Source organism: Pezoporus wallicus, unplaced genomic scaffold (assembly GCF_028554395.1).
Source record: "Pezoporus wallicus isolate ANWC-B61680 ecotype Strahan unplaced genomic scaffold, APGP_CSIRO_Pwel_v1 contig_13846, whole genome shotgun sequence".
NCBI classification, from domain to species: Eukaryota; Metazoa; Chordata; class Aves; order Psittaciformes; family Psittacidae; genus Pezoporus; species Pezoporus wallicus.
In genome coordinates this window covers 17,428-42,297 of record NW_026635354.1, presented here as the reverse complement: position 1 = coordinate 42,297, position 24,870 = coordinate 17,428, and the positions used below count along the sequence as shown (strand labels likewise).

General features: G+C 35.8%; 1 protein-coding gene across 7 annotated transcripts in view; it reads left to right on the top strand.

Annotated features, from left to right (window-relative positions):
* Positions 1–24,870, top strand: part of DENND4C (DENN domain containing 4C) — a 75,541-nt gene that overhangs the window by 48,251 nt on the left and 2,420 nt on the right. For 3 of the 7 annotated variants that reach the window (XM_057420212.1, XM_057420168.1, XM_057420158.1), the window contains 20 exons: positions 953–1,171; positions 2,179–2,324; positions 3,506–3,541; positions 3,757–3,887; positions 4,746–4,878; positions 5,346–5,552; positions 6,221–6,349; positions 7,108–7,252; positions 7,584–7,730; positions 9,964–10,092; positions 11,277–11,417; positions 12,767–13,918; positions 15,514–15,690; positions 17,302–17,411; positions 17,858–18,033; positions 18,997–19,179; positions 20,192–20,381; positions 21,284–21,529; positions 22,843–22,960; positions 23,934–24,087. In XM_057420212.1, coding sequence (XP_057276195.1) covers positions 953–1,171; positions 2,179–2,324; positions 3,506–3,541; positions 3,757–3,887; positions 4,746–4,878; positions 5,346–5,552; positions 6,221–6,349; positions 7,108–7,252; positions 7,584–7,730; positions 9,964–10,092; positions 11,277–11,417; positions 12,767–13,918; positions 15,514–15,690; positions 17,302–17,411; positions 17,858–18,033; positions 18,997–19,179; positions 20,192–20,381; positions 21,284–21,529; positions 22,843–22,960; positions 23,934–24,087 — 4,069 coding nt within the window. Of the gene's footprint in view, positions 1–952; positions 1,172–2,178; positions 2,325–3,505; positions 3,542–3,756; positions 3,888–4,745; positions 4,879–5,345; positions 5,553–6,220; positions 6,350–7,107; positions 7,253–7,583; positions 7,731–9,963; positions 10,093–11,276; positions 11,418–12,766; positions 13,919–15,509; positions 15,691–17,301; positions 17,412–17,857; positions 18,034–18,996; positions 19,180–20,191; positions 20,382–21,283; positions 21,530–22,842; positions 22,961–23,933; positions 24,088–24,870 lie in introns of all 7 variants that reach the window. The other 4 variants (XM_057420204.1, XM_057420178.1, XM_057420196.1 and 1 more) reach the window with 4 other exon arrangements.

Here is a 24,870-nt window from a genome sequence, read left to right as displayed (position 1 = left end):
GATAAGCTCTTTAAGATAAGCTGGTTCAGAGTTGGGTTGCATCATTACAGAGAAAGAGACAATGGTATAGCCTCATAGATATACAAAATTTGTAAATTACAGAAACAGAAAAGTGCATTGATTAAGAGGTAGGTGTACTTGCCTCAATTTTCCGTTTTTTTTTTTTTTTATTTTTTTTCTTTTTTTTTTTTTTTTTTCAGAGAGCCAGAGAGCCTTTACTTCATATGTTAGAAAAGCTCAACTTTTCTTTTGGTTTTATCAGCAGGGTATGTCATGAAATCTACCTAATACAGAATTGCTTCCTAATTTTAACTTGAGCAGAACCAGTGGTCTTTTTTAGATAGTTATTTTTTCTATTTTGGCAATATTATAATATTATAAAAAGTTATAATAAGTTATAATATTTTCTAATGTAGAAATACTTTATGGCAATTGATATTTTTGTTACGATAAAAAGAGTGGAAATAAAATTTTCAGCAGCATCTGCTACTCTTTTTTCAAGAGTGCAAGAGTAAACTCTGAATGTCATCTACTTGTTTCTTCCCTTTGGTGCACTCAAATGTTAGAATTTTGACTAGAAAAATAGTTTTAGGCCATTTTTTTCTGGATGTGCAATCTTCAGAAATGGAAAAATATGGTCCTTTGTATTTGTGTTGATACATTACTGAAAAGGTACATTCAGTTGTATATGTGGTAGCATTATCTCTACTGAGATCCTGTTCATTGTTTTGTGTCCTAGAGGGCTGGATGAATTAGAAAAACACATAATCACCTCTTGAAGTAACCTGCATTTTATATAGGCCAGATCAATTGGAAAATAATCACAGATTTTCTAGTGTTTGTCACTACTGAATATGGGCAAAAGAGAAATTAGTTGTCAGTATTATGTAAAAGTTACTTGCTTGAATGTATTGAGTTTTAATATAGGATTATATGTGTTGCTTATTGGTAGTTCACAGGAAAACTCAAGAAGGCTCTGCAGTGGAGATGACTCCTATTGAGGCAGATTTCTCCTGGCAGAAGAAAATGACAGAACTCGAGATGGAGATCCAGGAAGCTTTTCTCCGTTTTATGGCATCTATTTTAAAGGGTTACAGAACATTTCTCAAGCCAATCACACAGGCGCCTTCAAATAAAGCAACTGCTGCTGATTCCTTGTTTGACCATCAAGGTGAGGGTGAGGCAAACCAGCTGCTGGTAGCATGGGCAGTGTTAGAGTTTTAGGGTTGAGGAGGTGCTGAACTTTAAAAGCTCAAGGTTCACTTTGGTTGTACAGTTCTTAGCAAAATTTAAAATCACAATTGTATAAACTTAAACTATTCAAATTTGGTTAGAATATGGATGTACACACACAGAACTGCAATTTTGCATTATCTGAAGTATTAGAAAAACTGTTGTTCAGTAACATGATTCACTCTCTGTGTGGTATATTCCATAAGGACATTTGGAATATTTGAATAATTTGGAATGTAAGAATTTCTCAATTTGTACAAAGCAAAAATGCCAGAAGCCCTATAATGAAGAGCAAAATAACACTCTTTATGTAAATGGGAAGGTAATAGAGAATGGGGTAGAGATCAGAAATGTAACAAACAAAACAGTGGTCAGCAAAGGTCATCGTATTTTCCTCATCACTTTGACTTTTCAGGTCTGTTTATGATTGAATGCTAGATAAAATGTCACAAGGGTTTTTTTATTTGTGGTGGTTGTGTTTTGGGTTTTTTTGTTTGCCTGTTTATTTGGGGATTTTGTCCCATTTTGTATTTTAATTAATGGAAGAGAGATTTGAGAAGAAATTTTTAGCCAAAGATTCGGAAAGTTTTAAATGTTTTCAGGCCCACGCCTCCCGGGATAACAATTTTAATTTTAGTATTGTTTTAACTGTTAGGTATTTCTGGTTTTATACAAGGTAATCATTTCCTTTTTCTTGCACAAAAAGTCAACAAACACAGCAGAATACATGGAAGTGACTGCCAAATATTGTCAACTATGGTAAAAATAATTACTTAAAAAATGCTGTTATTTGAATCTTCCACGTGCAAGTAGTGCTTAGTAATTGTTTTTATGGATCAATACTTTATGTATTATCACTTTAAATATTTACTGTTGACACTTTACATGTTAATTTCTTATGGTACTCATAACAGGTATTCAGTTGTGTGTTATTCTTATAACCAGGATTTTTAAAAAGCAGAGACCGTGCCTATACAAAATTCTACACACATCTCACCAAAACACAGATATTCAGCCGCTTCATTGAAGAGTGCAGTTTTGTGAGTGACAAGGATACTGGCTTGGCATTTTTTGATGACTGCATAGAAAAGGTGAAAACTGTGTTGCAACACTGTTAATATATGCTTCAGTTCGTTTTGTGTTATTGTCCTGGTTTTTAGTTGTAAAGATAGATAGCCTCTGTTTAAGGGATTGCAATTCTTCATGGCTATTGCTGAGTCATTTTATTCCTTCATCTTCTTGCATGATCATAATTTTCTTTGTTGATGCACAAAATTTCATTAAAACCCTGTACCATGTCAAACTGTAAGATACTATGAGAAATACCAGTAGCTGACACTTCAGCACAATGCCATCCATGTCCTCCCTTTAAAAGTTAATCACCCTTCTTCTAATGTGGAATTATCTACCAGTGGTCATCAGCCTTTGTTGCTCAATTTAAACCTAAATCACAAAAACACACCTAGTGCTCCACTTACAGTCTAACCGGATTTATGTAGATAAGATCCGTTTTTGTTGTCTGTATTTTATATGAAAGATATGTAACCCATTCTTGGCTTTTTGAAAGAAAGTCTCTTCGGCATCTTTCTGGTCTGGATAGGCTACTGAGTTTATAGCTTCATCTGTAAAATCCCAAGTTCACAATATAAAAATTGGGAGCAAGAAAATTATATGTATTTTTTAAAGGTTTATATATATGATTCTTTCTGGACAGAACCTTAATTTTCATACCAAGTTCTTACAGAACGAGTCTTTGATTTAGTATGGATTCCAAACAAATTAACACTTGTAAACAGACCTTAAAATTAGGTTTTTAAAAGTTTCTTTGCCTTATTTTTCTTTCTGCTGAGTATGGGTATAGATATAGAGTATGTATCTAGATTATACTATGTTTAATATTGTTAATAGTTTGATATTATTGCAGGTTGTTAATGTGTTGCATTCTTAAATTGTCATATAGAAAATAGCAGATTCTTAAGTTTAGCTGAATGAAAGCACTTTCCTTTGATAGATTTAGGATTTTGTACTTAGTAGATAATGTCAACAAATTGAAAGCATGCTGATTCCTGCAATTGCTTAATTTCAGCAAAGGAAGTATTTGAAAAGAGATTGATTGCCTCTGCACCAATGTGAAAATTTATTGTTTCTTATTCAATATTTCAATAAATGACACAACTTTAACAGAATTATTTAGGACCTTTTAAATTTTTTTTTAAATTATTTTGGATTTTTAGCTGAGAAGAAAATAAGTTTTTTCTTTCTCTTTCCCCAGCTCTTTCCAGATAAAGGAACAGAAAAAGGAGAGAAGGTACTTTGTCCTTCAAAATGTTTAGGGCTATCTGATTTAGAAATAAAAATGAAAAAGACATCTGAATAATTAGAATAAGTATAATTTTATATATTATATATATAATCAAGTACAGTATATATTAAACATATTTTTACATGTACTAACATAGTATTAAAAAGGACATTTTATCCTAAAGTCAAACTTTGTACTTAGAGTTCCAGTTCTGTTTTCAGGTTGATGTAGATTCTGTCGAAGAGGCACGGTTGATTGAGCTTGATGAGTCACAAAAAAGTGAACACACAGTGTTCATAATGCCACCAGAACCTCCTGCTGATGATGGACAGGATCGAGTGCCAAAATACAGGTACAAGTCAAACAGCCACATGTAGTAAAACTAGATCGTTTAACTAGATTTTTAAACAGTGCAGATGTTCCATCTTGGTGTGAGACTTGCCTTACTATAATGCTCAGAAGAATCTTTAAGAAGGTGGAAACTGCCCAGATTCTGGTAAGTTTCCGAAGCTCTGTAAGTCAGCATTTTGTGTGTGGATTTTTATTTTTATTTTTCAGTAGCTTCTTGTTAACTTTACAGTAATACCTTTCCACTTGTCTTCACTGTCTTTCTTCCTGTTTGAGCCATTTATGTGTATTTTGTAGCAACTGCAGTGAACTTAAGTTTCAGTTGGAGTGACAGAGCGGTGGGTAATGGATCTGCCTGGTACTGTTTGTCTCCCGCCAGTGAACCAAAAGAGCAAAACACCCACTCCACTTTTCAGACTTTCATTCAATGTTTTTCAGCCCTATGCAGGAAATTTGGAGCTTCAGACACCACATGTGATTTTTTTTCTTCTTTCTTGGAGGTCACGAAGGTTCTATTTCCCACTGTTGCCCTGGTTAATCATCATCTGTGCTGCCCTGACCTTTGTGACATGAATGGCATTCTAGTTATTGTTTCCACTGTCTATGGAGATTTAATGTCCGAGGCATTTTCTTGTAATATCTTTGTGAATAAGGCTTAAAGGATCTTGCTGTATTCTTCTTCCCACTCCCCTTTCCCCCCCCCCTCTTTACCCCTCACCCCCTACTTCTTTATTCTCATGTTTGTCAGTTCTTTGCACACAAATTGTCTTTGTATGACTTTCTTGATATCACCAGGTAGTGAAAAGCTGTTCTTTTCTGGTTTTGTTTGTTTGTTTGTTTTTTTCTCTAATCATCTGTATAGCTATAAAAACTTCCCACGACTAGATTTCAAGCTCTTTGACAGGCCACAGGAGCTCAAGCTCTCCTTCAGCAGACACTCAGCTGGAAGCAGCATTTCAAATAGTCCAGCACTTATGGCAAAGAGGACAAAACAGGTCAGATGAGTCTTACTGTAATTACTGTATGAACACTGAAATATACAAAGTTTTTTGGTAAAATTGGCCCTTCCTATTTATAAGTTAATATTGTTAGAGGTTAGGTCTTTGTAACTATTGAGAATCAACACTTGCAAAAGAAAGAAATAGGGCAGCGAATAAAGAAATTATCATATGAGATTACAGTTTATTATCAAAAGCACTTCTAAGTTTTAGTCTGTAGTAAAAACAAAAGCAAATTAAAATTAGTGCTCAAATGGTGAAGGAAAAAAAAAAAAAAGAGGATCCTGATGCTAGTCTTTGCTTGCAGAGAGTTTTAGTAACCGAGTGGTAAGAAGAGTGCTTCAGTTGAATGCTTGTCCATTATTACTAAATGTTTACCTTTAAGGAGCCAGTATCTGGGTAATGGCTTCTACATTCAGGTTGTTATATCTTTTGTGTGTTTTTTTATTTTGTCACCCTTACAGGAGATAAAAACAGCCCATAAATTAGCCAAGAAGTATTACTTAAGCCCCCCACAATGGGCAAAGTGTCTCTTCAGTCATAGTTACAGCCTGTGGTTTATTTGTCTGCCAGCCTATGTCAGAGTTGCACATCTCAAGGTCAAAGCACTGCAGCAGGCATACGATGTTCTAATTAAAATGAGGAAAACTGATGTGGAACCACTAGATGAGGCAAGTGTGAATGGAAAAACTGTTATCATAAAACATGGGATAGAAGACACGGTGCAAATGTAGTGCATTTCACCACCACCAGACTGAGCATACTTACAGTTTGACCTGTTTTAAAGACACTTTGAAATGATCTCAAGGAAGTCTGCTTAACTAGGACAGCTGGAAATGAATTTCCATTTCCATCATGAGTGTAGTGTCAGCTTGGGTCAAGTATTACAACTTAGTGTTGCTAATCTTCTCCCAGACTTCTTCAAGAAGGAAGTTCTTGAATATCCTGTTTTTTAAATGCACTTTGTATTAATGTTTTACAGCCTTACTGAACTGAAGGGATAATGGGTTTGTGTGCAGCATACCTTCTTTCAGTAGTATGCACAGACACACAGCAGCACTGCTTTTTGTGTGGGTGTTTCCTTCCCTCCTTTATTTCGCAAACAGTAGAACCGAGTGGAAAAAACTTCAGCGTTCTCAACAAAGGGACTGCTGATGTTATTTCAGCTCGTGTGATTTCCTGTTTAACTCCTGCTCCCTCTTCTGGCTGCTGAGTGTTGGGTAGCTGCCATCCCATGGCTTTGCCGTTTACATGCGTAAAAGTTAGAAATCAGGGAAGAGCTTAAGCTGTTTGAAAATCCTTGTCATCAATCCATTTATGCATTTCTGTATCTTGTTAGGTCTGCTACAGAGTTGTTATGCAGCTCTGTGGACTGTGGGGTCAGCCTGTTCAGGCTGTGAGAGTCCTTTTTGAAATGAAAAATGCTGGAATACAGCCAAATGCAATCACCTATGGTTATTACAATAAGGTAAGAGAAGTCTTAGCAAGGGGTACTGGCCCACTGTCTATCTTGCTATTGTCTCTCCCCTTGTCCTGTAGCGTGCCTTGAAGATTGTTTCTCACAGCTCTTTACTTGGATTTGCTGATCCTGCTGGGCAAGCAGTCATTTTGGAAATGCTTATGGTTCATTGGATCTACACTGTATGATTTTACACTGTTAAGTTTACATCCCTGTGCTGTTTGGCTAACCAAAAATTCTGTTGAAATACACATTTATCATGTTTCCACTTCCACATTTTGGAACCTGTCTAGTGCTTCCAGGTCAAATCCATGTGTTCCTAGGTATATCCTTTGAAGTAGCACGATCTATGCTGGAGAAGGCTGGAATTAAGCTAGCTGAAGTAGCCTCCCCCCTTTTTCTTGCTTCCAAGTTCCTGATAGATCCTGATGAAACTTCTTAGTAAAGTAAACTTTGTAAAGTCATGGGAAAAGAGATGATCTTTTGTTGCTGCCAAAGTATATAAATAAGAACAAACCCCATCTTGTTTACTGAAAGAAATCTTAATCCATTATTTATTGTTACTCAGCTATTGTATCCAGAGCTGTGGGATAAAAGGAACAGCTCATAAGAGGGAACAGGTCATAAAAACACAAATGCTTTTCTTTCTTCACGTGGGTGACAGGAAATGTCTTTTTTTGAGTATGGAAAGAAAAACTTCTCACTGTACTGTGTTTATTAGTGTAACTTTCTTACTGGTTTTGTTATTGCTATGTCTTTTTCTGTAGGCAGTCTTAGAGTCATCTTGGCCTAGCAGTAACCGCAGTGGCATATTCCTTTGGACAAAGGTACGAAATGTAGTTCATGGCACAGCACAATTTAGGCAGTGCTTAAAGAAATCAACGCAGAGCCCACGAGTACCTTTGATATCAGGTAATAAATTAGTTAAATGAGTTTATTTCTGCTGGACAAGAGCATGACATGCTTTCTGAGAGATTACAGCTAACTTTGTGACTTTTACAAGTGGACAATCTTTCCTGATGTGTATAGAAATTGATAATTGCCAACTTGATGCTTGAAACCATCTTGGAACGTCTTTCACAAACTGAAGAATTAATTGTCTGAATTCTGTTGCTAGAATTTCATAATCTTATTTTATATGTGCAAGCAAAAGTATTTACTGTTGTCTGAAGAGGTTAGATCTGTTTAAAAAACTAAGAAGTTAAATCCTCTCTTACTAACCAGCTCTCGTTCATGTCTTTAGCTCTGCGAAGTGCCACGGGTGGAAGTGTTGGGGACATGGTGAGCCATGGTAGCGTGGATAGTTCTAATGATGCTAACAATGGGGAGCACGCTGTCTTCGTCAGTGACTTAGTCAGGCTTGATTCCATTGATAATCACTCTAGCACAGGTACTAGATTCTGCTGGGTTTCAATACTAACAGACCTCCAAAAGGCTAAATTTTCTAGTTTCCTTTTGGTTTCTCCTCCACAATCACCACCTTCACCTTTGGGTCTGTAGAGAACAAAACCTGGAGTTAAACTGTGTAAAGAAAAAGAAATGCACCGCTGTTGAATATTACTCCTTTACCACAGATCATGCTGCATTTTTAGTTCATGCTTTTTCTTTAGAGTGAACCATAGCAGAAATACTGTCCTGTTAAAATAAATGTCTTGCTGTGGTCTCATAAACCTTGCTTTTTATGCTAATCTTCAGAAAAGGTATGAAGCACCTGACAAATTTTGCGTATTATTATTTATTAACAGAAGTTATAGTCTGTGTGAGTAAAACCTTTCTCTGCGTTAAAGGAAAGGAGTGAAAGTTGCTGAGATGATTAGAAGCTAACTCTTTAAAATGGTGTTCCTTATGGTAATCTGGAAATTACCATCTGGTAATCTGGAAATGCCTAATTATCATTCCTGGAGTTAGCATGTGATGTTTGGTTATAGTAAACTATGGTTTTAGAGGCCATATTCAAGCTTCTTAGTAGTAGTTGCTAAACTTAGAAATAAATACAGAAATTGTAAGAACCTTGTCATACAGTCTGTATGAGACACCCTAGGAATGGAAAGAAAGGTGACAAGCTGGGGAAAAACTCTGACTTAAACATAGTATGCACTCTTCTAGACAAACTGGAGTAAAAAGAGTGTACAGGAAATTAATCACTTGAGATGGCAAGACAAAATTCCTAGTTCTTCATATCTGCTTAAATACTGATTACGTCCTACCTGTGCACAGTCTCAACTAAACTTTCTTTCTGTGTGTACTTCAAAACTTAAAGTACAAATGGTTCTTGCACACTTTTCATGTTTTTAATATCTTGAGCCCTTCTGTAAAGAAAACTTTGTCTGATTCCTGTGCTTCATCTGATATGCCTGCCTAGATTACTGAACTTCCCTTCTCTTTGCTCTTTGTTGCTCTGCTTTTTGCTCTTTGCTGTCTCTTGGGTGCCGCATTTGTCCTTGGCTATCACGGTGTGGGGTGCAGACTTGTGTGGTGTGAAGCCTTGGATGCACGTGTGCATTATTTCTACCCTTGAATGTTACTTCTGCAGGTAATTCACCCATTTATTGATAGGGTGGTTTTACTTCTGTGCAAAGCAGACATTATTGAAATGATGGTAGAGGGAAAATAAGGATGGAAAAATGTCAGGACCTACTTTTCTGTGTAAAAGTTTTTTAATATAATAGCCAAATGTAATTATTGGTGGCTGCACAAACTTTTAAATTTAAATAATCTTTACATTTGTGGTTTGTTGGTAAAATCAGCAGCAATAGGTATTGTAGGTAAATCATGTCTGTCACCCAAGTTTTATGGAGGTTCCTAATACCTTTCACACTGTCTAACTTACTTACACTTTGATCTTTTTCAATACTCTCATGTATTCTAATAGGTACACTAGGACATATAAATAATTCTGTTTAACATGTTGCTGTGGGATATGCCCCATATAGTATTTTTATATTTTGCATATGCAGCAACTTTTAGGATAAAAATAACAAAGAAAAGATAAAAATGTCTTTCTATATTGTTTTCTGATCATACAGGCTTTTTGGACTACTGTAAACTCTTGTTGAGCTATAGCTCAATGACTGGTGTCATGGAGGAACAAACTTTTTAAAAAAGTTTAGATTTTTACTTTTTTTTTTTCTGTCACATTTTATACTTTGCACTATAGCACAAGGATACAGCAGGGTTTATGGTACAGTTATTGTCAGGGTTGTATTCATTATTAGAAGCTTACTCAATTACTGTTGTGCTTGTTGTAATTTCTTTTGTAGATGCATTTGAGAATTAACTTGCCCAGCAACGAAATATTTTATGCTCAAAGAAATGTGAAAGGAGATAAAGTGCATTAAAAGTAGTTAGTCATTATAGTGTTCCTTAGGGAATAACTTGGTTTTAATATGGTAATTAGAAAAGTAAATTTATATTGTATTCCCTCATTATCCCTGCTGTCACCATCACCAAGTAAATCTGTGCACAGATTAATTACTTTGGTGATTTTACTATTAACTTTTCTGGTGGGAAAAAAAAACACAACCAAAACCCAGATTAATTTCAGTTTTTATATTCTTCTTACTGAATAAAAAAAAAAAAGGAAATAAAACCAAATCTGAGGCATACATTTGTATTCCTTCAAGCAGGTGGTCAGTCAGACCAGGGCTATGGATCCAAGGATGAACTTCTAAGAGATGATGGGGATAGCCTTCATGCAACTGAAATACAAGTAGAGAAGGATACTTCTTCTAAAGCTGAAGATCTAATAGGAGGTTAAGTATGCATGTTTACACTAATGAAGGCTTTTTGTAATAAATCTGCTTCATGCATTAGACTACTATGAATACCTAATGTATTGAATTCATAATGTTGCCAAGGTCAAAACATGAGTCTGTGAAATCTGGTGGCCTACTTCTGTGCCCTAGATAATAGCAGTAGCATACATAGAGGTAGAAAAGGCCTTTTGTTAGACTAATTTAATGTAGGTGGAAAAAGTGGACAAGTGCTGGGGCACACAGTGTTTTGTATTCTTTTCCTCTCATTTTGGTATTTGAAAACTTGCCTGAATTTTCAGCTGTACCAATTGACCTAATAAAAGACACTATTTTTTCTTGAAAACTCTTCCCAGCTGTAGAAAATAATGGTCGTCTCTTGTCTTCCATCCTGGTTTTGCTCTTAGTTCTTCTGTATTTTGTTGTTCTCATTACTGAATCTCTTCCATATCTGTGTTACTAGGTCCTTAATGTTCATTAGGGCCTCTAAAGCTGTTATTAGACAAAGAGCCTGCATGAAAATCTATGAACTGCTGCCGCAGAAAAATTATGTACTCAGTCAGAGATCAATGTAATCAGACAAAAGCCATTTATTATAGACCATCAGTCCTTTTTATACTGTTGTCTGCATCTCCTTACAATACCTTGGTGTATTATAATTGGATACATATTCTTGCAGCACACAGCAACTAGTAACAATTAATCAAATAAGCATATGAGAACTTAGCCTTTAAAATTTGCTATCAGTCCACTATTTTGTATCTTAGCACAGTCCAGTTTCTTCTTATCCTCCTTGCACTGTTGCTTCTTTACCCACGTCCTCCTTCATCCTCGGTTCATGTTGAGCTCCATGTAAGCTCTTGCTGACTTGGGAACGTGGCCATTCTTTGCTGAAAATTCATCCAAAGACTGCTCTTCCTGCTATACTTTGGGTAGTTGAAAAAGTACCGTGGGAAGAAATTGGCCTATTTTCTAATCTTGTGAACAGCTAAGCACTCTCTGCGTAATACTGTCTAGTGTCATTTTTCTGGGTAGTATGTCCAGGAAGTGTTCAGTGCCTCATAGGACTGATCCTTTAAGTTGTAATTACATAGGGAACAGTGTTTTGAGTTTATGTTTTCTGTAACAGTGTAAATGAAATGATTTAGTTGAATTAACTTAAGTTCTCATTCTCTTTCCTGTAGAGCTTTTCAGTGAGAAATTTGATGAAAAGCGACAACTTAATATAGAAACTCATAGTCCAACAGACCCACCTGCTTGGGGTAGCAGTATTGTGAAAGTTCCATCTGGCATTTTTGATAGCAGTGGAAGGAAAAGCAGTGGTGGTGAGTCACTGGGTGAAACAGCTTGCTAAAGCACTGATCTTGTTGTACTATATGTTTTGCAATCTTTTTCATGCTATGAAATGAAACAAAACATCTATTTGAGGTGCAGATATCTTGCGACAGTTGCTTTCTGCCATTGTCCTTTGCAGGTGACTTAAGAGGAACCTGTGGATTCTTAGATTGTAAGTCACTGTTGAGTAGATCGAAATCAAGATTTTTCCCTGTCCTGCACTGAGACTGTTTCAGTAATGTACTAGAAAAACAAAAAAATTACTCTTCATTTTGTCACTTAAGCCTCACTAAGCTTGGACAAGCCTCTTTTTTTCCTGGCTTATATTGCCAGTGTGTAACTTGGGAACAGTGCATGCACAGCCATACAAAATTTATTTACCTATCTAGATCTTTACAATGAAGAAGACTTATGGAAGACTTTGACTTTTATATAAAAGCCAAATCTTGGGGCTCATTTTTTTTTCTGCCTTTGTGCCTGTTCTTGACTAAGGCAATGTAGTCCAGCTTCAGTATAGCTTAATAGCAAATCATGTAATTGAGCCTCAGGCAAAAATTTGTCTTGAACCTTTCTGGCAGTTATGAGAGCTGATGACTAGTCAAGAAGCAGCATCAATGTGAGACTCAAGCACCCTCCAGTAGAGGGGTATGGTACATCAGGGTGCTTGACTTAGGGATGTTTTTCTATAGCTAACACAGCTTTCTAGGCAATAAATATTCCCAATTCCCCAAGGAAATGGGAATATTTATAAATTTAGTTTGTATCTTCCACATGGTAAATTTAATGAGCTTTTTCTAAAAATGGTTGTGTCATAAATGAAGTAATGCTTCTATGTTGTGCAGACAAACACAATAGGTTTTTTTTTTGTTTTTTTTCTAGAACCAGGATGGAGTTTGATGTATAGAACTCTGAATATAGCTCTGGGAAAAAAAAAAAAGAACAAACAAAACCCCACAACAAAACAAAACCAACCCCAAACAAAGCTGAACGAAAAAAAAAACAAAAAACCCAGAACAATCTTTACTTATAATTGTACTTTCCCTTGGTTAATGGACGTAGTACCTAGTCTGTGCCAAGTATTGGCACAGGGAAAGGAGGTAGAAGCCGTAAAAGGCTTTGACTTCAAGAAGTCAAAGCGTAGATGACTTTTGATCTGCAGGATGCCTTTGCAACCAGTAAAATAACTTGTTAATGCTGGTGTAACTTAGTAATGCATAACTTGAGATTGTGGAGCTCCAAGTCTTCTCCCCAGTAAGGAGATACAGAGATTTCACATGACTTCAGGAAATAAACATTTTCTGTGGCTATGGATACCATATTAATGCCTTTTCTCTTTTAGAAACTGGTTCTAGCACACTGGTCATAACTCAGGATTCAGCTGAAGATGCTGTCTTTGGTGATGTTTCTCCTAAGAAAACAAGTGAAAAAAGACAGAAGAGGCAGAAACTGTTTTCAGAGAGAAGCTGCAGTTTCAGCAGTGAAAGCAGAGCAGGAATGCTCATGAAAAAAGGCAGCTTGGACTTGCATTCTAAAGAACTGGCAATAATGATGGGAGCAGATGCCAAGATCCTAACAGCAGCTTTATCTGGGGCCAAAACTTCACCCTCTCACATGAGTAAATCCCACAACTTTGAAAGTATCATTGACCAGGAGGTTTCTGGCGTAAGTGGCAGGTGGAATTGTGCGACTGAGAGTGACTGGGAATTGGAGCATAGGTCTTCACCAGTGCTGGAAGAACCTCGGGAAGGGCATGAGTATCTTGAGAATGGAAGAGATGAAAACTTGACCACAGTGGAGGCCCTAAATGTAGAACAGTCAGTTGAGTCCAAAAACGAGAAACCAGAATCCAAAGATGCAAGTACTAAAAGGAATAGCTTATATGGAGTGCTTAAGCCTATTGAAAGGGAAGATGTTGAAGTAGGCTTGGACCCTTTATCTTTGCTGGCTACTTACAGCACGGAACCAAGGCATCTGGAACCTGAGGAAAAGTTGGTGTCACCAGTTGCAGCACGTAATTTAGCAGATGAAATAGAAAGTTATATGAATCTGAAGAGCCCCTTGGGTAATAAGTTTCCCAGCATGGAGCTGCACAAGCTGGACAGGGAAGCAAAAGCCTCTGGTACACTTGGTCACTCCCAAGAAAGGAGGTCAAGCCTGCCTTTGGATCCCGTCCTGCCATTCCCAAAGTCTTATGAAAGTCAGAGAAGTCCTTCTGTCTCCAGATCCAAAACATTCACTGTACGACCAAAGCAGCAAACCCATCTGCAAGTTCAAAAGGAGCGGTCTTCATCTTTGACAGGACTGGGTCATTCTTCTCCACATGGCTCATTAGGATCTGTCGTAACAACTTTATCCAGTCTGAAGCTGGACAATATACTGTCTGGACCAAAAATGGATGTCCTGAAATCAGGCATGAAGCAGGCTGCCAATGTAGCCAGTAAGATGTGGGGAGTTGTAACTTCAGCATATAGTTACTCAGATGATGAGGCAAGTGTTTTCCAATAGTAGACAAAGCTAGAGTCATTACTTTTGTGTCCAAAAGATTGCTCCATGAGATGGTGTTTTTATCAAGTACTGACTTTTGTTAGCTAATACAAATTGTATTTAATGTGTGGTGGAGCTTTTCTCTGTCATTTAAAAACACTTTTCAGACAAAATCAAATTAAATAGTCTTGATGCAATAAACTTAAAATATAACCTTTTTTCTCAACATTCCCCCTTTCCTGTTTATTTATTTATGTTTAAAGAAACTGCACCAAGAAACCCTACAAAGAGAAAAATTATGTCATCTTGAATGATACCATACTACCTGTCTTATTTAAAAAATTAAGGAAAGGTTATGAAAAATCAAACCTAAGAAGCCAGGTTGGTGATTTAAAGTTGAAAGTAGAAAAGTACAGCCTGAGATCTAGTAAATTCATGCATCGAAAATTTTAAAAGTAAATGTTATGATTCTTGTCTGAGCACAATTGATTAACAGTCTTTTTCAGAGTCAAGCAGTTCAGAGTATAATGACACAAATGAAAGATGAGATGGAGGAATGAATATTATAACTTCCTTCTTTACATATATGTCTTGTTATTCTGGCTTCAAACTTAGGTTTGGCCTTTTCTTTTTTTTTTTTTGTTTTACCCTAAAGGCTCCTGCTTGATCCATTTAACCCCTTAATCTGATTTGGCTTTAAGGATCTTTTGTCTCTCCTCGTGAGGCTGTCAAGATAGATACTTATTTCCTTTTTCAAATTCTCCCTCCATTCCCCAAACTTTATAAAAGATGTGAAATGGAAAGATTGTTCTCTGGCTTTATTTCTATGTGAAGAAAATTTGACTTATGTTACTCCTGGGGTCTTTTCTATTAAATAAAAAAAATATATATTTCTTACTAGTATTTTTTTAACCTTATTTTGACTGTGACAGTGAAAACTCACTCGTTACCTTTCTTCCCAATTTTTTTTTCTGTGACTTAGGTTTTGCTATGTGCTTTTCTATTATACTTACCTGTTCTGTAGAATTTTGTTTAATGGCACATCATAATCTCTCACCAACATGATTTGATTTCCATCAAAAATCTTCTATTTCTGCAACTTTTCATTTTTAATATCCTAATTTTCATACTTCATTGCATCTTGTGGCTTAGTGACTGTGTTATTGCTGCATCATTTCAGCTGATACATTTCATTCCTGTTTTTAATTCTGAAAATTTCACTTTCTGAATTTTTTTTCTGATAATTCCTTTTTTTCTGATAATTTCTTAATTTTGAGTAATGTTTGCCAAATCAAAATTTTTGCATCATTTTTTTCTGTTTCTCTTGTAATAAAGACATTTATATTTCAGTGTCTTTGTCACTCAGTTTGATCTTCAGCCAAGTATTTTTGTTCATGAAGCCTTTCATTTTTCCAGTATCCTTGTGGTTTGTTCAATATCTCTTCTTTTTGAGGTTGCATAGATTTATCTTAAATGTAAGAATTTTTTTACATGGGGTTTTCATCTTAATCTGCTACTTTAATTCTTTATTTATTAGGATAAAAATGGAAGTCAAATAATTGATCTGGAATACTATTTTTCTTCTTTTTGTATTAAAGGAAGAAAACAATCGACTGGACTTTAATTTCCCTGCTGGTTTTGAAGATAATATTTTGGGAGATAATCTGACATCAAGAACTGGCGTCCCAGGGCTCATTACAAATGAGCTTGCACAAAGCACTACTAGTCTTGGCAGTAGCAGTAGCAGTGGAGATGCAGGAAGACAGCATTACAGTGCACGTGAGATTGGGTTTTTTTGTTTGGGTTGTTTGTTTGTTTGTTTGTTCGGTTTTCCCATCATAATTTGTTTATAATGTAACAAACAGGGAAAACTGATATGTGTGAAATGATTCATAACAATGGAAGCTATGGTAATTTGAAATTATTTAAAACCCTGAATTACAAGCAAATTTGTACTTCCGTTCTAAACTTCCGTCTTGCAATAGCAAATAGCTAATGCTTCTCTTCATTGAATGTTTAAAAAGTTGATAAAAAAACGCAGTGATTTAACTGTAAAAATACTTCTGTATGTGTGATAGGAAGATTGCTAGCTAGGAGCATGTGCTCAGTCATGGAAAGTCAAATATCCTGAAGGTTCTTGAAATACTAATACAGAAAAGCAAAGCAGTGTCCAAGAACTGCAAAACTGCAAATAGTTGCATAACTAACAGAGGCAGATCTTTCAGTGGGGGGAGGTGGAAATAAAAAATAAACAAAACCAACTCCACAGCCCCAAGGGCCAAGAAACCCAAAGCAACACACACAAAAAATTCTTAAGTTTTACTGTTGAATGGGAGGTAATGAATGCATACTTGATTTGAAGTTGTGAAGGTAAATAGATTAATATATATGCCTATTGCTAAATTGCCCTTCCCTACCTCCCCAAAGTTCTAAAACTGCATGAAGTAAATCTAATAATTTCAAGTTCAGATGTGGTTCTTATTTTGAGAAAAAGATGTGTGCTGAACCTACAGATCTGTAGGTTTGGTTTACCTTTCTTTGCAATACTTTAATGATGTGAATATCATAAAGCCATGTGCATCAAGAGAGGAAGAACTATGTTGTGGAATGGAGATAAGCTGGCCTTACCTAGCAAAACCCTGACATGATTATCTTCTAGTTCCAGTTAGTTAGGAGGGTTATAAGAACTAACTATGAAGAGTGGCAGCTGTCAACAGAATATGTAAAATTTTTTCACAAGCATGAACTTTAGCGGAAGAAGCAGAGGAGCTTTCTTTAGAGAGTGATTTATTTTTTTTTTTAAATAGGGAAGTTTGGGATTGTCAGAGGAAGTAATACTAATAGTTTTGCTTTCTAAACCTGATTCCAACCATTTCCTTCTGGTAAATATATTCCAGTTCCTTTTTCCCTCCTGGGCAAAGCTCATAACCCTAAAACCCAACCTTACCAAAGAAAGATTGTTTGTTTTACTGCAATGTTAGCCAGCGGTAACTTAAGCACAGTAATGGCATATTTGGTATTATGTGTCTTCCCTGGTACAATTCTTCTCTTTGTTATTTACACATGGATGTATCATTCAAGAAATGTTGAGCAGCTTTTAAAAGGATATGTATTGAGCAGTCTTACTGTTTGCCTTTCTCCATTCTTTCTTTGTTCTTTCCTTTTACCAGTGTGTGATATATTGTGTTAGACAAAAATAACTTCTAAATGTTAAACACAAAAATGATATTTATTGATATTGTAATTATATCAGTGAAGTTACAGAGCTACACATATTTTGAAGATCTTCTGGTACAATTTTCTGTCTTGGTCGTATGGAAATTATTTTCTTTGGGAACAGGTGAATTCTCTTTCCTTGAATATAAAACCCAAATGGCTCTTTCTGTGCAGGTGAAGTTTCATTGCCAAGAAGTATGAAAATTCAAGATTCTGAGAAGTCAGAGCAAAGCTCTTCACATAATACTAGCCTATCCAGCATTTTCCAGAACTACGCGATGGAGGTAAGATTAATAAACTTATGCAGCCAAAGTCTACCACATCACTATAAATGTTTCTTTTGTGTTCGATTAGTTTGTTTGTAGGATTTTTTGTTTTCTTTTTTGTAGAAGCAGACATACAATCACTTATAGAATTGAAAGCAATTCATATATACACTGGAGGCTTCGTAGGAGTGAACATTTGCAAATACTAAATTTGTAGCATTTCAGGGTAATGTTTCTTCCAGGTCTGAAAATAACAAACAAAAATAAATTATTAGTATTTGCATTTCATAGGTAAAACTTATGCTGGCAGGATAACTCAAGTATGGTCGGTAAGCAGTGATGAACTCATGTCTCCCAGCTGGCATTCTGATACCTGTTAAACTCCTGTGGACACTAAGCCTATAAAGCCAATTATTAAAAAACCCTGAAACAAGATTGATAGTATTAATTCTTTGCTGTTTTAGGTATTGATGTCTAGCTGCTCTCAATGTAGAGCTTGTGGTGCTTTGGTTTATGATGAAGAAATTATGGCTGGATGGACAGCTGATGATTCAAACTTGAACACTACCTGTCCTTTCTGTAAAAGTATCTTCTTACCTTTACTTAATATTGAATTTAAAGACCTACGTGGCTCTGCCAGGTTAGTGGGTTTTATGCGTACTCTTTTTCTGCCTTTTCACTTGGACAAGGTTATATTTTTTTCCAAAAGGATCTTAGTTATCTTTTCCAGTATTTTTGTCTAGATGGTTGCAAGAATGTCTGCCTGTTTGACGGTCGTGAAGGAAGTTGTAAGTCATGTACACTATTGCATTTCATTGTAAAATAGCCAAAAAGCAAAGAATCAGTTGCCTTTTACCACTTTTTCTTTTTGTATTTTCTTTCTAAGCCTAACTGTACGGAAGGTATAGATCTGGTTTTGTTTAGCTTTTAAAATAAAGCTAATGGATCATGAACTTTAAAAGCATATAAAGTAGTTTTTAAATCTGTCAGCAAAGAATTGCACCCAAATTAAATTTATTAGCAGCTTTTAGTTACAGATGCTGCAGCTTATTGTTTCTCCAGTAGTTCTCCAGTTTAAGCTTCTCTGCTTACTATTTTTACCTTTTTTAATTGCACTGTGAAGGCTGCAACTTACTTTAAGGTAATTTAAAATGGATTCTCACTGTAGTAGTTATTATTGTGAAACAGAGCTTTCATTAGTGTTCTCTAATGCTGAAACTTAGCGAAGCATGACACATTCCTGCTGTCTTGTACCTATAATGGTGTATAGTCTCTAGTCAGTAATGTCACTTTACAGCAACAGCAATTTTCAGTGATGTGTCAGCTGTTGATATATTGTTGATGGGGAACCATGATAAATGAAGGTCACTAATGACTTACAGCATAGGATTTCTTCTTTTGCATATCAAATCTCTGTGTTTGTTTACTTTGTGTTTGTTTACTCTGCCTATATAAGTTACAGTGGTCAAGCTTTTAATGTTGTGTTTCCTTATTTTTACTACTTTTTGAAAGTAAAGGTAGAGATTCATAACTTTTTTAATGACTTTATGCTTAAATCTTGTTCTTGCTATTTCTCTTCCCTCCCATTCCTGTTGTAACTTAGCTTTTTCCTGAAGCAAAGTACTTCGGGAGATAGTTTACAGAGTGGCACCCTTCCATTAACCACGGACCCCCTGGAGCAGAAGCTGTTGTCCAGTCCAGCTGTTGCTGACTTGATCAGTTTTTCAGATCACCCACAGTCCAGCCACACCATAGCTGAAGAAACTAGCTCTGTAGTTGAGCAGAGGTAGGTAAAACAAGGGTTTAGTTCTGTCAGAAATGTATCAACACATTATTTCTCCTCTGCTTTAAAGTGAAGATCGACTTATGGACCAAGTATGGTAAAGCACAAGTTACAAAGTAACTTGATGATCATCTGTTTTCTCTTATTCTTTTTGCATGCTTTTATCAATTTGAAGTAACTGGTTCCTCTAAGTGAGTGAGTATTAGAGATACAACTCTAGAAATAAATCTTCAGGTTCATCTTCTAATAATTAATAGGTAAAATAGGTATTGTTAAAACACACCTTTTAGAGACATAAATATAAGAATTTCTTCTCCTTTCCTTGTGTTTAGAATTTAACAAGAAGGACAGTGCATTATGGGGAAAAATAAGTCCATTTGCTGAAACATTCTATTTTGAGAGAAAAGCCTTGGACCCTTGACACTTGTACAAAGCATACATTCTATGACAAACAATACTGGTGTAAAATTGAAACTCAGAAAATAATGCTACTACTTTTGAAACAGTATGAGGGAGGAAGCATTAAGAAAGTTTAAAGTTGGAAGAGGGAAGAACTGAAATAGGGCTGCTATGAATTGTGACCTTTTTGCTGGAATTTGTTAACATTATGTTGCAATAGGTACTAAGTCATATAACAGTTGCTCTACTTATGACACTTAGAGAAAGTAAACAAAGGGAATGAGGAAGTAAAAATGAACATAATCAGAACAAGATTGTCTTTGTGTGTTGACAAAACTGCACTGCTGTTTTTCTAAGCAAGGTAGAGCTGTACCAGAGCAATGGTACCTATACAAAACTGCGATTCAGATTCATGTCTTAGGTTCTACTTAGCTGCTTTTCTGGAAGGATTGTTATACTGTTCTGTATACTGTGGAGCTAACAGGTCAAATATGATTCCCTATTAATAGAGAAACTTGGCTTGTGATACTCACTTGGCAGCCTTTCTCCTCTTCTTTCCCGTTGCCATAGGAATGATGAATAGTTTCATGTTAGCATATTCTCTTTCAAAATCCAGTGATGTGGGAGAAGAACACAGTAAAGATCCCAGAACCCTGAAGACATCTTCCAATAATCCACCAAAAAGGGGAGTGTCCTTGACTCGGAGCCACAGTGTTGGAGGTCCACTGCAAAATATTGATCTTTCCCAGAGACCATCTCATGGAATTTCAACAGTTAGTCTTCCAAACAGTCTGCAGGAAGTTGTGGTAAGTCTAGAAGCTGCACATTCAGTTGACAGCAAAAAACAGTGCAGTGAACAATACATAATGTTCTATTCCTATCATTCCTGTCCATTTGGGGAATGGAAATGGCCAGGCATATTTTCACATTCTTAACGATCAAAAAAAATAAAAATTAAAATCTTGGTTCAGTTAATCTAAAATTGGGGGGGGGGTTAGTACATTGTACAAATGGTGCTGCTTGATTGAAATGTTCTCTCTAGCAGAATGAAGTCTTTGTCTTTCTAAGACTGGAAGTTTTTTTTAAAAATAACCCAACTTCTACAGCAGACTGAACGCAATAGTACAAGCAGTACACAGTTGCAAGATTGAAAGTTTGTTCCTTTCCCAAGCATTTACTTACACTCTTCCTATCTGTTCTATTAGGCTTACCTCTTGAGTGGATAAGGTAAGAGGCAGTATTGAGACTGTTACATTGTTATTGCATATGAAACGAAGTGTTTCTTCTCTTTCTGGTGTTTTTTATTGGCAGGAAGCTGTCTTTAACATGTGAATACATGGTTCAGTTCCACAGCTGATGTAATTATATTTCTATGTTTCCACAATCTATATTGCCACCAGCTTATACAGCTTGAAACTGCACAGTCGTGAACAAACTATAACAAATTAGCATTTTCTCCTTTTCACATAACAGCGAGAGCTTAGGTGATTGTTCTTTAAAGTTAATAAACACCTCAATCATCACAACTGTTGATGCTATTGAAGTTATTGTGTGTTCGGTACTTCCAGATGTTTCTTCCAAATACAAAAATAAACTCTGCAATGAGTGATTTCCAGGGCAAGTAATCCTGAAGAGTATTTCTGGAAGAAAATCCTTTGATTCTGTAAAACCCCACAGTTTCCTTTTGTGTGTGTTGTTCTGTTTTTAGGGTCCTCTAGTAAAAAGACCTAATCCTCTCCCTGTATCTGTGCCCTACTTGAGCCCTTTGGTACTGCATAAGGAGCTTGAATCACTGTTGGAAAATGAGGGAGAGCAAGTAATTCATACATCCAAATTCATCAATCAACACCCCATAATTTTCTGGAACCTAGTTTGGTATTTCCGACGGTTGGATCTGCCTAGCAACTTACCTGGACTCATTTTAACATCTGAACACTGTAATGATGGAGTGCAGGTAAGTGGCTTCTTCCTATTAGAGCTGCAGATGTTAGGAGAAGCTACATTTGAGAGTTTGGTTCAAAAAAAATAGTTAAGTAATACCTGAGTAGCTTGGATCTAGTTTCCTGGGTTTTATAATATAAGTAGAAAGGTATGTTTTCCACAAGGAATCTTAAAATAGGATGGGTGAAAACAGCATTCAAATTCTAGTCAAGCCATTCTCTTCTAAAAAGCCAGAGACTAAGATTCATTAAAGAGAAGGTGATGCATGGAAGGAAACAAGATGTATCTGTTGAGAACTCACAAATAGCAATGCATTGAAATCCACATAGTATGGGTTGTGTACTTCAGTATATAAACCTTTAACGTTATTAGTCAATATTTTTTGTTCTTTTCCACTAATAGGTTTTGCTATTCAAAGTCCGCTGAGTTTCAGTACTATATGAATGGAACAAAAGAACATAGAATGGATGCTATCTTTTGAGTATTTTGCTTTTTCCATTTTAAGGGAAACCTATAGGATTTGTGTATGTAATTAGCAGATTTACAAGCATGCATGCAAAAAAAGTAGTATTTTCCTATCTACTTGTATGCACTGAAATTTTAAAATTCTCTCCCTCAATTTTCAAAAAAACCCAGAACCCTGGAATCAAGAACAATTTTCCAGAAAATGTAGTTGAAGACCAATACTAGTGAAATCTAAAGCATACTGACTAAATAGAATGCATTAGCAGGGTAAAGCAGAAGATGGAGCTTAATATCTGTAACTGCTTCTTTGAATTGACACATTAGTGGTAAATTTTTCTTTCCCACTAAGCCTTACTGTATTAGAGATTCTAAAGGCACTTACTTTTATAAAATAATTATGCGTCTAATGTTTTGAGTACCATATATTTTAATGGCAGCAAATGGTTCATACAAATTCTTCCTGCATGTTGGAAAGATCAACACAAGGACATGCATAACAGGTCTTAGTCAGGTTAAAAAATACTACAGTATGGCATGATAAACGGTACAAATTAAGTAACATCCTTAGTGCACAAAACCCATTTTTTAATACATGCTCATTCAAATTTTTTTCAGATATAGAAAATTTTTCTGTAGAAAACTGAATGGTCTTCGTACATTAGGCTAAACCAGAAAAGGCAATTAAATGTTGCAGTAGTTGTGATTTTGCTCTGATTGAGTGAATTTATCTCTAGAAGACATCAACTGTTCCTGTTTGATGGATTCAAGATGAATAAAGTAAACCTTCATGAAAGAGCAATTTTTTAAATAATGGGAGTATACTGATGTTAGAAAAACTTTTTTCCCTTCGTGTTTTTTTAGCTTCCTTTGACATCTCTTGCTCAAGATAGCAAGCTAGTATACATCCATCTTCTGTGGGACAATATCAACCTCCACCAAGAGCCGGGGGAGCCCCTCTATATATCTTGGAGAAATCTCAGTAAGTAAAACAAATGTTACAGAAAGCAGAGGGAGGAGAAGCTGTGGAAAAAAAGCCTGTGTTTTGTATCGTCTGAAGTGTACACAGCCCGTCAAGTTGGAAAGCTTTCTTAGTGTGTAAGGCATCTGCAATCCCTGAGGTACTTAACATAGTCTCAGTGTCAAATTATGAAAGTATTTTACTAATCTGTGTAAAAAGGTATGTTATCTATTCTTTATATGTCATATGGCTATAAATAGGGTAGGAAGATTTGCTGTAAATGTGAGGCTAAGTAATCTTCACCTGATTTCAATGTTTAACTGCATTATGTAGTTATATCTATGCAGACATGAAAAAGACGAATTATCTTGTGTTTCTATAACTGAATGAAAGGTAACAAGTCCCATTAATATGTACATTTGGCGGGCTACTTGGCTGTCAGAAAGTAACATCAAAAAAAGCCTTTGTCTACCATAACTTGATTTGAAGAAAAAACAGGCAGACTGCTCATGAGAACTTGGGATTTCATTACTTCTGATCAGCAAAAAAAACATTGTTGACATAGACTTCTCAGTCTGTGCTCTTTGATGAGAAAAGTTTCTTTGATAAGAAATATGATGGTGTTTTCTTTTGTTCTACTTCTTTTCCATTGTGTAAAAATAACCTTCGTGAACTTAGTATCTGAAACTGAAGTAGAGCCATAAGTCTGAGCTAGCAAACCATCACAGCTAGCCTCTGATGCTGGATACTCTTCAGTCTCTTATATCTCTCTGTCACGTTGAAAGTGCTTGCACATGGGTAGTTGATGCATCCAGTAACTTTTGTGGTGGAATAGAGACCATAAGCAGACAAAACGTTTCCATTGTGACAGATTTCTGTAGATTGAGTAGAGGTTCTGAATATTTATCTTACTTTCTGAAATACCTTCTTCTTATTAAAGTGAAAATATATGAGATTTTTAATGTTTAATAGTCTATATGGTTGTGTTTCCCAGATTCTTCTGAAAAGAGACCCTCCACACTGGCAGAAGATCAGCAGGCAATAAGCACTTTGCTGGAGAACATTAAACTAAGTATTCAACACAATAATGTTGTTAAACCAATCAACCTGCTGCTACAGAAAGTTAAGCCAGATGTGAAACGACAGAGGTAAAGGGGTAATCTCTTCTTATTTTCTCCCCACTCAAAGTTAAGTAAGATCAGACCATATGCACTTAATAATGAGAATTCTGTAAGGATGTCTCGCAATATTGTTTTATTTTGTGTTCACCAAACACTGTGTGTATTTGTTTATGCCCATGATTACAAACAAATGCATTCTGTGGTTAGATGCATAACTCATCCAAATCGAATGAATAAATAAGTTCCTTGATCAAAATGGACATTTTATGAATTAATGAGAAAAACACATATACTGACGATGCCGATTTTTTTGGTGCTGCTCCAGATCTAGAAAATTGATAAATGTAAGTGTGCAGTACCCTGTTGCAGTGTCTGGAATATTCTCCAAACTACCTGGTTATAACTATTGGAATTCTAGCAACCTGGAGTACTGGCTTAGAAAGTGTATACAGTATGATCCACAAATAAAGGGAGACATGTAAATAACGCTTCTACTGTACAATTTGCCATCTGCACTACAATTCAGAGAGGGCTTTGTTAAAAAGCAAGCCTCTGAATTAAATTACAGGAAATATAAGATGTATTCGAAGTTTATCATGCTAGGTCATCTCTGCTTCTGTGGTTTGTAGTTACTAAAAAAAAAAAAAAAAAAAAGCAGTAATCTGCCCTCAGAAGAATCTTCATGAGTTCCATGAGGAAAAAAGTTAATATACCATTGTTTAGTGATACTCAGTTCTGAGATATATCGTGACATTCTGAAACAAAAAAAAGAACCAAAATATGGGTGATCTGAAATACTTCTGCTCCCTT